At 38.6% G+C, this 13,478-nt stretch overlaps 1 protein-coding gene across 3 annotated transcripts in view; it reads left to right on the top strand.

Annotated features, from left to right (window-relative positions):
* IntS6 (integrator complex subunit 6) overlaps window positions 1-13,478 on the top strand; it is a 49,177-nt gene that overhangs the window by 8,595 nt on the left and 27,104 nt on the right. For 2 of the 3 annotated variants that reach the window (XM_045767195.2, XM_045767196.2), the window contains exons 3-4: window positions 8,987-9,116; window positions 11,063-11,172. In XM_045767195.2, coding sequence (XP_045623151.1) covers window positions 8,987-9,116; window positions 11,063-11,172 — 240 coding nt within the window. Of the gene's footprint in view, window positions 1-5,335; window positions 5,440-8,986; window positions 9,117-11,062; window positions 11,173-13,478 lie in introns of all 3 variants that reach the window. The other variant, XM_045767198.2, reaches the window with a different exon arrangement.

Below are 13,478 nucleotides of genomic sequence, written 5' to 3'. Positions count from 1 at the left end.
GGGGTAAAAGTGCACTAAGAATGGTGAGAGAGAGAAAAGTAAATGTTCACCGATGTCTAAATAACATTACAGGTGATACTGTTGATTACCTGGGTCTGCGTCTGGCCGTGTAATTAATTTGAGTCAAATATGGTAACTTTTGTATTAAGTTAGTGACGCCATATTTGAGTATCAAACTTTTTCAGTAACTAGATTGATTAGTCTAAACTGATTAGTCTAAACTGGACGTTGTTGCAAATAATTGTGTTGATAAATGTAAAAAATAAATACTTTGTTTGAAGTAAGCCTTCTGAAAACTATTGACCATTGATCACAAAGGCTTGAGAGTAAGAGGGGCTAATAAAACAGGCAGTGTAATGAAAGAAGTTAACAAATATTTTAGATTTTATTGGTAGGTCCTTACTTTTCATCCATGTAAGGTATCTTCACTTTGAGCAATTTACTGGTTTGTTCTGCTAAATATTGCCTATGGTTTATTATACTGTACTTGTGGAAATATAATGGAAGCTCTTCAGTACCAAGCAAAGAAATTGACAGCTAGGCTAAGAAGAGCTAAATTTGGGCAGTCTCAGACTAGCAAAATTGGAACCGGGATCCCCTTTTGATAATTCAGAAAAATGAGTTTTGTAGTTTGCCAATACTGTATTTAAAAAGCTGATTATGTAATGCAAACCTTAAGAGCATGAATTTATGCATTCAGATTTTTTATTTCCAGATTACATGGGGGGAGGGGAGAGTACTATACATTCTTAATGTAGTACTATTTTGCATATGTAAATAAGATTGTATGAAGTTTATACTGGTTTTGCCTATAAAGACCTATTGTTCTGCTGTTACCTTCGGTTCGCTAAAATTTTGATTTGAAGGTAAAGATTTTCTACTTGATAAATTATTTATGATACAGGCAACTTGTGATCCTATGTGGTCATAATCAATGGTCGTTCAAGCTGTAAATATAATGAGATCTTGACACTCCCATTCTGATGAGAAAATTTTGCATCAAAGATTTGACAGTTCTGGCACTCAACTTGCAAAGGTTGCCCACCACTGCACTTGATCATCATCCACTGTATTTAGCTTCATATTCCAACGATGCACTGGTGCATCCCCCAATCAAAGAATTCCTTAAATAATTTCATTAACCATTATTTTTAATTATAAAATAGTCAAGCTCTCGTCTCCTTCATTCTTCACTGCTAAAGTTCAATCCCTTTATGCACATATAAGTATATAAGGAATGCATTTATGACCATAAATAGCTGCACAATGTAAAAATGTGTGTGTTTTAACCTTGGTGGCTCCTCGTACATCCAACAGTAGTGGTTATATATTATTTCCAAAAAAGACCCAATCGGGAGGTCTTCTAAACCTTTGCACTGGGTCTATCAAGACCATTGCTAGTACACCAGGCCAGGAGTGATTTCGAGATCCGCAGACAAGTAACCTTGCAAATTTTGTCCAGGAGCGAGGAACCATAGTAGAGAGCATACTTCGATCCACCAATGAGTAACTTGATAACACCTAAGATCCTAATGAATCACTTCTACATCCCTTCAAATACTCACGATCATTAAGATAAGCAACAATTTTTTCAGAAATTGCATATTCAGCAACAACCTCACAAACTGCAACCTGGTGGCAACTCCAGCTAGTACTATTGGGCCGGGGAAGGTGGTCACCTAGTTTTGTGCCTGTCGTCCATTACATTTTGTATGTGGTTCTGCAGAAACCAGTTAAGTTGGTTTAGATGTTGTTGAGACTTGTTCCTTATGCAGTGGGTTCTATGCTTCAGTGTTCACTTTGTCATGGTGCACAGACATGTTGCATGTTAAAACTTTGCAATCGGTATCTGCTCGATTCCAAGGTTTTCTTATCTGGCTTTGTTTGCAAGATTCAACCAGGGATATCTTCTCTGAGATATTGACCCGGGATATCTTCAGCTGGTTCGACTATTCCTGAATGAGCCCTCTACCTTGGCAATGCTTTGAAAATTTGTCATAACTGAGACCTTGGCACAAGGGTTTCTTTACACATGCTACTGGTTTGAGCATGTTGTTTCATTAGGATGATTGCATATTATCCATTTCTGGAATGGCCCTCTCCATGGCTACTTAAGCCACCTTAGTGGGGGACTTCAAACCTAGGTCACTACACCAGGCTCCAAGATTCAAGAGTACCAAAATCTGGCCCACTTGAGTAGACGTAAGGGGAGTCTTAGGATATTAGACAACCATCAGTAATCTGAAGGAAACCCCAATAGAAGGTGGAGCATGACAAAACAAGCAACTGCACGAACATCATTGGCAATCCTGACATGAACCCCCCACACACACTATAGTGGCAGGAAACTGTTAGATAGCAACACACTTTGCCACAGATGGCAACCCTGGCCACTCAAAAGTACTGAATGGCCAGCTCTTTCAAGCACCTGGTGCTCCAGGTGCATGAATGCTGTTTGGGCTCAATCTTCAGCAAGGGGCTAGCCTTTTTGCATATACTGTACCATGATTCAGATTTTACTGCAGTTGCATATGATTATGGTTGCCTTCTAATTACTGCTGGTGTTACTGCTGCCTTCAGTCTGGTTATTGTCCTTGAGAAGGTTCAAGACTCTGCCACTTGGTTTCCTTTCTCTTGAGGGACCTTAACCCTGAGTAGTGCATGAACTTCGGTTGAGGTGAACAGGTATTTTTTACTTTTGGAGACTCATAGTGGGCTTGTTTCCACCTCCTAGTTAAGCAGTGGATTGTGCTTAACTTTGGGGCATTTTTTGCAGATGTGCAGGTTAGCATGGGTTTTGTGATGTTTCCCAGTGCCTGTTTTTTCCAGCTTATTTGGTGCTGGTTTCCCCCACTTGTCTCATGTTGAGTGATGTGGAACCCTCATTTGAGTCTTATACTGCAGTGTGTGTTGCTTCCTAAGTGTTCACCGGCTTTTGTTCTCGACACTGACTTTGTCCCCACCATTCTGCCTGTTGGCGTATTGTTTTCATTTCCATTCTTGTGAGGCATGACATAGTTGGACCTCGGTCTTAACTGAGACACCTTTGTGTGTGGTGGCCTTATTAGATGGGTTCATTTTATGGGATAGGGTGCTCTGTTATTTCATGCAGTCTTGGTCAGGCTCAGATGCCCTGCATTTTGAGTTTGCTGGTTTTTGACAAGATTATACATTTGGTGCTGAGCCTTCTTGGCCTTTGGTTGATTTGGTTTTCTTTCCCACTTCGGTTTTCAGTTGCCTTTTCAGCCAGAGTGGGGGTCTTGTTCTTTTGGTCCTGGGGGGGGGGGTCACTTTCTTCATTTACAGGGCTCCTTCCTTTCTGCCTAAGAATGAGATGGCTGATTTCTGAAGGGGTCATTTGGTGACTGATGCTTGGCTGGTGGGTGCATCATTTGTTGTCCAATTGTGGCCTTCATTGTAGTATGCAGGGAAGATGGAAACTGGATCTGGTGTCTCTGGTCCAGGGCCAATTTGTCCAAAGTCATCTGCAGTGTCAAGTTTAGCCAGCCTACAGTTTGCTTGGCCCATGATGTAAGTAAATTTCTCCTCTTTGTCCGTGTTGTTTTCTAATATCTTCAGCAAATACTTGTGCTTTGGTGGTCCAGGAGAATGCTAGGGGTTCGATACTTAATGAATGTACTGTATATGGTCTGTGCTGGGCTTCTGTGGCTTTAGGGCAGTTAAGTCGTCGTTAATTTCCCCTTCCATGGGGGTTGCTGATACTCGACGCTGCCGTTGACGAGTCCAATCCCCCCCCCCTCCACACTTTTCCTTTGGTGACATTGCAACAAGGTGCCACCTTAGGATTTCTCCCGGAAAGCCAATGTTGAATGTAATGAAAAGCATCTTTCTGATGGGTTATTGGTGGATCCTTGGACCCTCCCTTCCCCCTATTTAATGGCTTTGGTTTTCCTGTCTCTGTGGCTGTGACTGATGGTCAAGGCTAGGGAAGGGAATCAAGGAGCTGGGGAACACGGTCTCCTGCTGCTGTGCAAGCAGAACTAACGAGGAAACTACTTCATGGCCTGGAGGTTTGTTTGGTCTGATGTCTCGGTTCACATTTCTATGTTCTGTTTACCTTTCTAATTGTCTGTATTGTCTCACTCGCCTTTCTGGTGGCTATTTCTAGATTAGTGATCTAGTATCCTCTGCTCCCTGTGCCTCTATAGAGGAGGGCATGTTTTGGCTTAAAATGACTCAAAAGTGCTTGGTGTGGATTGAATTGGGTGGAGCTATACAGGTAGTTAGTAACTAGGAGCCACTAAGGACCCACCAGAGTGAGGTATGTCAATACATTCAACAGTTTTGTTTTGTTTTGTGTGCTTTATCTCCTTAAATATTAATTTAATTGAATTCCCTTCAAATTTCATAAAATTCTCATCCACAAGAGTTTTGTGGATGGGAAAGTCGATGCGCTTGATTTGAGAGAGATACAGTATAAAAGTTTTACCATAAAAACCCAAAGAAAAACCCAAGTTGTGTATACAGGTGTTAGGGACTAAGTGCCAAAGTAGAATCAGGAGTGGCCTGTGCTGTACAATTATCAAGTACTAGTACCAATAAAATTATTATTTTCATACATTGGAAATTATTCAGGTTTGATTGCCATATTGTTTTGCGATACTTGATAACCATGCTCACACTACCTGCAGGCTGATAACTGCTGCTCTTAAACATATCGTTTCCTAAAAATTAATACCAAATTTACTTTAATTTTGTTATTTTAGCAATGAAATTCCTTTAGTCATAGATCTTTACATTGTCAGAGTGCACAAAGAAAAAATAATCAAGGCTAACTTGGTCAGGATGCATCTCATAGGACTACTCAGTAGGTAGATTTCCACAAAAATATCACATCCTTTGACATGCAAATGCTGTAGTGCAATTCTGGCAATTAAGTGTTTATTATTTTTATTGTATTGCTTAAATGGTGGTATTTATTTCCAGTGCAAATGTTGTAGATTCTGTGATGTTGCGATCATCCAGTAAATCTTGGTTATCTTAACCCTTTGTACAATCGGGGGAAATTAACAAAGCCCAATTTTCTGTGGGAGATTCTGATTAAAAGTCCACTGTACAGTATATTTCAAATGATCAAAAATCTTAAGAATCTTGAGTGTAAAAACATGTGTAGGTAGTACTACTGTATACAGTACTGTATATGCCAAATACCTGCGATGAAATGCTTGTGAGCAATAAGTACAGCATATTATAATTATAAGTGTAAAAGGCTAAGACCTTTACAATACCTTCCATTCAAATATAAGGGGAATTATTAAATGACCTTTCTTTTGAGCAAACATTTGACCAGTTTCTTTAAATAATCCCTGATCAGTCGGGCTGAGGTGCCATCGTCAGACTGCGAGCTGCAAGTATAAACAGCCTGGATGATGAGGCTAGCAACCAGGAGGCTTGGTTGATCCTCAAAATCATCAATAGGTAGGTAGGTAGGTAGAAGTAATAGAATAATACTATAAATATGTTTATAAATAGGTTGGACATATTTTTTTTTTAGATGTTTAATTTACATTATGGTGCACAAGGCTTAAGACTATCATCACATGGCCATTTTGGGGGCATCATTAAATATTCCAGGAAGTTGAACTATACAGGTACTGTATTTTTAATTATTAAAATCTTTCAAATAATGCAATCAAGTTTCTCATGTATATTCTCTATTTAATTATAAAAGTACAAAGTTCTGTAAAAACAATGTTTATTTGGTGATCTTGATAGAAAATTAAAAGTTGACCATTTAGTGTGCTTTAATTTATTTTCCAACATAGAAAATGCTACGGGGGCAAGATTAGGGTTGTTTTAGTGATTCCTGCAAAACACGTGTAAACAAAAACCACACTCGACAAATTTGGTGGTACAGTTTGAGAATTGTTGTTTATGCTCTCTAGAACTCTGTTCTTTATTTTCACTTTGTAAAACACTTTTTGAACAATAATATTAATGTTCCCTCCACTTTTTAGGCAAGAATACTGGTACTTGAAGTTCAGAATGCTGCTAAAAATGCAATAAACCTGTGGATCATTAGATAATTTGCACTGAGGTTGAACTTTTCAGTTGGTGTTATGGCAGATATTTAGGGGGTTGGGGGGGGGGTTTGAATGTTTTAGTCAAAATATCTTACCTTGGCTCCTAGTTCACCAGTTGTTTTGGTTTGACATATCTTTGCCAATTGCAACAGGTGAAGGGACCCATTGCTTAGTTACGTCAAATGATGTTTATAAAATACTTATATTTCCTTTAGTTTTGAACTGCAGTATGTTCAGGACTGAAAAATATGGGTTAGTGAGCTTCTGTGTTGACCTTGGTAACCCCTGGCTCGGAGTCATGTTCATGGTGGGGGTTTTGTTGTTGCTAGTGATGGTTGTGTTGGTGATGGTTGTTGATGTCATCCTGATATGGATGTGATGGCTGTTATCAAGAAATAGCATCCCTATTGGCTGGCTGGTTAACACTTCTAAAATGATCCTTCATCTCTGGGACAAAATGAACTTTATACCAGCCTTGAAATACTTCTCTGGACACGCACATTGCTTTGAACCTTACAAGTGATGGAGGAACTTAGTTCCTTTAAACACAATTGGATATTTTTTTCTTCTGTAACTGGTAGCTTGCGTTTATAGATATGCATGTTATCTACATTGGGCACAGTACTGTAAGATTCCAATTACCTGTATTCTGCTTATACTTAGAAGGACTTTAAATTTTCCGAGAAGTACACTTTAAATTCTGAGTGTACATGTGCAAATAATGCCAGCCCTGTACACACTTATCTAGTCACCATTATATATTTGCTCAGGAGATAAATCCTCCTACGTGATCTCAAGATCTCCTGCATCTGATTCCTTGTACTCGTGTGTTTTCACACCTTATTCATACAATTACGATGTTTAAAGTGCTCTTCCCACTTGTGAGTATATTCGCTCTTAACACCTAATGTTAATTTTCTTGAGGAAAGCCTTTGCCTGCTTTATGAGCAGCCATCGTAGCACTGGTTTCATAGATTCATCTCGCCTCAACCACTGTCGCACATCATTTTTAAGCTAGAAGTTAGAAGGAAAAAGAGGCGATAAGATCACAACATACAAAATAGTAATGGGAATCAACAAAATTGATAAAGTATTCTTGAAACCTGGAACTTCAAGAACAAAAGGTCATAGATTTAAGGTAACTAAACAAAGCTGTCAAAAAACATTAGAAAGTTCACTTTTGCAAACAGAGTAGTAGACCGTTGGAACAAGTTAAGTTGGAGGAGGCCAAAACCACCAGTGGTTTAAAAGTGTTATATGACATTGCTGGGAAGACGGGACACTGTGTGTAGCTCTCATCCTGTAACTCCACTTGGGTAACTACACTTTACTTTAACCTGACTGGCTTCTATTCTCTGCTGCTGTGCTTTATCATTTTCAATTTGAGCATAACGGGCAAACTTATTTACCTTAAGTTCTACTTTCTGCTGAAAATTCATCAGTTTCCTCTTGGGTTTGCTATTGATATATTGTGATATGGTGGCAGGATGGTCACTGTTTTCAAACATCAAGAGGGAACAAGTCTTCGATATCTACATGCTACCAAAATGAAGCTGGGTTCGTGAACAGGTGCGACCAGTTGAGCATGCTAGGCATCTCGCCAAAGAGAGGTATGGGAGGCGGGTTGGGTGAAAAATGAGTAGTCGGAATATATGAATAGATATGACTAGGTTGTTGCCTTTGTGACAAGCACTTTTTTTAACAGTACACTCGGTTGCTCCCATTTTCCTCTCCACTGTACTTTGTGGTGTTTTTTGTAGCCTCGAGATAAAGTAGATTATGAGGAAGTTGGTTTGGGGGGTCTTTCTAGTGGCAGCCAAGAATAGTGATCTGTGGACCATTCAGCTTTTGACTGCTTTCTGGACTGGATAGAGTAATATTCCAATATCTTCCCTACCATCAGTGTGACCCAGTGGGAACAATTTTAAAAGTTCTTACCTGTGGCAGTGCAGAATGCCAGTCTGCCATGTCTGTCTTGATCCTAAGTACAGTAGTAACAAAGTGTTGTGTCAAGAAAACTACTTTATATGAACTATAGTAAAAATCTAATTTTTACTTTCAAAAGGGGGAAGAAATACTGTAACTGCTTATTTTGTCTACCTGTGTTTTACTGTATTTAATAGAACTTCACCTGTTCATAATGGATTTTATTAAAAACACTATCTGGACTTAAGGTTTGATCATTCTATACTTTATAATAATTATGTTCCACTGACTAGTATGGACAAAGACATCTTGGTAATGGATTTGTTTTTAATACACATTTTGTTATACAACTTAAACAGCATTTATTTCATTCTTGCGTTGCCAGTGGACAGTGTTCTGATTAATGGGGTTCTCACTATTCCAGTGTGTAGTTTAGTAGCTACTGTACGGCTTTGAGGAATATATAAACTGGTGAATGAGGTCATTAGGCATAAAAGTACAGGTGAAATAAATGTTCATTAGCTATCTTTCTGTTCAGTGGGGAACATAGTGTTCCATAGTCAAGAAATCTGGTCATATGGCTCAATCAACTGAATGGAGATGAAGCAAGTGCATAAGCTCCCCAAAAAATAGTCTCGGTCATTCATCTTGGTAATTGATGTTCAGTAAACTGAAACGGCATCTATGCAAAACATGAATATTTTAAATCGTTAGCGAGACCTGTCTTGCATTTTAGACGCACGGTATTGTGAATAAAATTTGTTGACTTGGATTCACAAACTTTCATGAAAGATGAATTTCTTTATTCCATATTTCATGATAAATTTACCTGTACCTTCTGATAAAATACTCTATTTGGATCATTTACAAAAATTGGATTTACAATGTTACTGTAACAAGTGTATGCACCACTAAGGCTTATTAGGGCACATGTCTTGTTAATTATTTCATATTGGAATTGTTTACAAGGTATATAATTTTAAAATAATTTTTGTTTTTTGCTGCTTATTTCACAGGCTGGCTGGAAAGAAAATTTGGCAACCTTTATGAATGAATTGAAGAACATAAAGGCTACAGGATTATCCACTCTTGGTCCGGCTATCAAGAATGTTTTTGATGTTCTTAATATCAATCGCATGCAATCAGGTATTTTTTTTTATTTTACATAATTATTATTAATATTTTCTTGCCAATGTGTTCATCTATTCATGTAACCTTAAATACTACTCGCATGCGACGTCATGACGGGAGAGAGAGTGTACAGTACTGGCGCTTTATATGCATATCGTATACATAGGATGAGGAAGTGTTATGATGCATGATGACCTCGTGAAATGGGGCCTCGTAGCCTGGTGGATAGTGCGCAGGACTCGTAATTCTGTGGCGCGGGTTCGATTCCCGCACGAGGCAGAAACAAATGGGCAAAAGTTTCTTTCACCCTGAATGCCCCTGTTACCTAGCAGTAAATAGGTACCTGGGAGTTAGTCAGCTGTCACGGGCTGCTTCCTGGGGGTGGAAGCCTGGTCGAGGACTGGGCCGCGGGGACACTAAAGCCCCGAAATCATCTCAAGATAACCTCAAGAAGAAGATGGGAAAATACTCTTGAGTGCATGTGGGTAATCACAAAATTATATTGGGCTAACATAATCTTGTGATTATTCATGGCTTCTCTCCAAAAGATTGACTTGGTATGCAATATGGCTCTGAGTCATTGGCAATACTTAATGTTCTTTGCCATACAACATCTGGGTGTATATAAGAGCAAGTACAGTACTAAGAATCTATGTGGCATTTTCTAAAAGTAACACTGTACTGTTGAGTTGTTCATTCCCAGATTACACGCAAGTGTTTGCTGATGACTCCATCTTCCAACCACAAACAAGTACTCCTGCTGTTAAACAAACCCCTAAAAAAACTGGTGTAATTGACCAGTTTGACCCGTTATCTTGAGGTTATCTTGAGATGATTTTGGGGCTTTAGTGTCCCCGCGGCCCGGTCCTCGACCAGGCCTCCACCCCCAGGAAGCAGCCCGTGACAGCTGACTAACTCCCAGGTACCTATTTACTGCTAGGTAACAGGGGCATAGGGTGAAAGAAACTTTGCCCATTTGTTTCTGCCTCGTGCGGGAATCGAACCCGCGCCACAGAATTACGAGTCCTGCGCGCTATCCACCAGGCTACGAGGCCCCTGGCCCGTGCTAAAATTTCTTTTGCTTTCTTTCTTTCTTAAATTTTGCTACCAGTTTTCTCTAGTAGCATTAAACTTTATTTTTTTCATAATTCTTAGAATTGGTATTTGGTATTGAACTAAAGACAAATAAATATTTAAAAAACAAAATTGCACAAAATAGGAAATATTGGTACTGTACAGTATGCCTAGGCAAGTTGTGCTGGTCTAAAGAGAGCCAAATGGAGCAGACCCGTATTCTGTTTCAGCCAGATTTGTTCGGCTTGGTAATTTATTTGGCCCACCAAGGATTCCATTCCAGTGTGATTTGTTAAGGTAAGCTTGCACTAACCACCAAGAAAATAGCAGAGATTTTTGAGGAGGGGAGGAATTGAATAAAAACGAAAATATAAGGACCTGAAGAATTGAGTTTTCTGTACATGTACTGTAATAATTTTTTTTTATTAGGTGTACATAAAGCTCAACTCGGTGTATAAGCTTGTGTATAAGCTCTCCTCCCTGTAACTTGCACCTAGGCAATTAACTTAGGTAATTACATTTATGTAAACACAGTTGGGTAAGCGCACACAATGCATGCATGTTCATCAAATAATATTCACAATCGAAACACTAAGTTGCCAAATTAATGATCAAATGCATGTCTGTATTGTCTTGTTTGTTATTTTCTTTTAGGTAAAGGACCTTGTTTGCATTAGTCAAATTAGTGCAATAAAGTTGAATAAAGTGCAAAGTACTGATGTAGAGAAATTAAATGAAAGTAAGACTTTTTTTGAAGATGCTTTTTGTCAGCCATCAGCTTTTATTTACTAGTATGATTTCAAAATTGAATAGGTAAAAAGCTATGCAAAATTTTCATTTATGTAAATGCCTCTGATACCGTATTCATACTGTGTTATTGTTAATAGGTATTGATACCTATGGTACGGGAAGAAGTCCATTTTTCCTGGAGCCTTCTGTGATAATCATCATAACAGATGGTGGGAAACTTTCATCTCAGCAAGGTGTTCAGGATGACGTGAGTACAGTGTCACAATTGTAACATCCATAAATGCATGAAGTATAGTTTCTGTGAGTGTATGTGCAGTCCTTTCCTCTCAACTGTCCAATTATTATTATTATTATTACACATCACTGTAAATGATATATCAAAGAACAAATCCACAAAACAAAAGAACAAAAATATAAAATTATTATTTTTTTTTGTATTTTTATTGAGAAAATTGGTAGAAGCCTTGAGGAAAACTCAAATCTATGCTCTGGGTACTCCCAAGCACATGTCTTAGACCACTACACCACAACATAATAAAAGCACTGTAACCTGTGATTCAACTGAATCCTGTACGGGTCCTGAGGCTTCCACTGAAGTCAAGCCAGGGGTTTCACACATTGCCCCCCATGCATTCTAGCTGTGGTCCAGGAGTTCAACTCCAATGTTTCTCTTAAAATGCACAAAGAAACCACATTAACGTGATGTGTCGGTGAGAAAATCGGCACGAGCCATGTCGAGGATTCAAACCTATGCTCTGAGTACTTCCAAGCACGCTCCCAAGCACAATGCAACCTGGAATTCGGTTGAATCCCAGGTTGCATTGCTTTTACCATGTCATGGTGTAGTGGTGTGTGTGTGTGTGTAATTACCTAAGTGTAGTTACAGGATGAGAGCTACGCTCGTGGTGTCCTGTCTACCCAGCACTGTCATATAACGCTTTGACGCTACTGACGGTTTTGGCCTCCACCACCTCACTTAACTTGTTTCAACCGTCTACCACTCTGTTTGCGAAAGTGAATTTTCTTACATTTCTTCAGCAGCTTTTAGTTAGTTTCAATCTATGACCTCTTGTTCTTGAAGTTCCAGGTCTCGGGAAATCTTCCCTATCGATTTTATCAATTCCTGCTACTATTTTGTACGTAGTGATCATATCACCTCTTTTTCTTCTGTCTTCTAGTTTTGGCATATTTAATGTCTCTAACCTCTTGTAGCTCTTGCCCTTCAGTTCTGGGAGCTACTTAGTAGCATGTCTTTGCACCTCTTCCAGTTTGTTGATGTGCTTCTTAAGATATGGGCACCACACAACTGCTGCATGTTTTAGCTTTGGCCTAACAAAAGACGTAAACAATTTCTTTAGTATTTTGCCATCCATGTATTTAAAAGCAATTCTGAAGTTAGAAAGTGTGGCACAGGCGTCTCGCACAACGTTCTTTATGTGGTCCTCAGGTGATAGTTTTCTATCTAGAACCACCCCTAGATCTCTTTCTTTATCAGAATTCTTTAAAGATTTCTCACATAATTTACAGGTTGTGTGGGGTCTATGTTCTCCTGTTCCACATTCCATAACATGGCATTTATTCATATTAAATTCCATTTGCCAAGTGGTGCTCCATATGGTTCTTTTGTCCAGGTCTATTTGAAGGGCATGACAATCATCTAAGTTTCTTATTCTTCCTATTATCTTAGCATCATCAGCAAACATATTTATATAATTCTGTATACTAACTGGTAGATCATTTATGTAGGCAATGAACGTCACTGGTGCAAGAACTGAACCCTGTGGTACTCCACTTGTGACATTTCTCCAGTCCGATACATTGCCTCTGATCACTGCCCTTATTTTTCTATCGGTCAGAAAATCTTTCATCCATATTAGAAGCTTACCTGTCACCCCTCCAATATTTTCCAGTTTCCAGAACAACAAATAGAGCATAGGTCATGATTTGAGTCATTAGTTTGAAACCTAGTACTGTATTATTTTATAATGCAGTTAATTTCCATAGTTTAGCTATAATATGTATCTATTGGCTAGTCATTAAAACTTGTAATTCCACTCGGTGGTAGTGACTACGACCCAAAAATGGGTTGGCGTGTGAAACGGTCATCATTCAGGATTATGAACCTTGATCTGCCTGGGGGGATCTAACATGACAAAAATAAAATGTATTGCACAAATTTCAGAAGTGCTGTTCATTAATCCTTTGGACCCTTACACTTCTCCAGTCACTGTTTACAGTTTTCTTCTGTGCCCATATTGCCATATATAATTTTTTTTCCTCCATGTGATTTGGTGACTTTTTTTTTTTGTTGGACACAAACTGTACTTTTAAACGGCTGAACACAGTTCAAAGAAACTCCAGTAAGCAGCTGAGTTACTGACACAATTCTCTGTACTAAACCCACAACTAAGAATGGGGAGGAAAATGGGAAAAACAGATATTTAAAAATATAATTTTTTTTAATATTGAATTAAATGTTTAATCTTTTGTCAAATTTATAAGGTCTTCTTGAAATTAAACTAAATTAGAACTATTCCTTGTATTCATAGCATT

The sequence above is a fragment of the Procambarus clarkii genome, chromosome 89, assembly GCF_040958095.1.
Source record: "Procambarus clarkii isolate CNS0578487 chromosome 89, FALCON_Pclarkii_2.0, whole genome shotgun sequence".
Taxonomy (NCBI): domain Eukaryota; kingdom Metazoa; phylum Arthropoda; class Malacostraca; order Decapoda; family Cambaridae; genus Procambarus; species Procambarus clarkii.
Note: the sequence above shows the minus strand (reverse complement) of the source record. Positions and strands in the feature narration are given on the sequence as shown.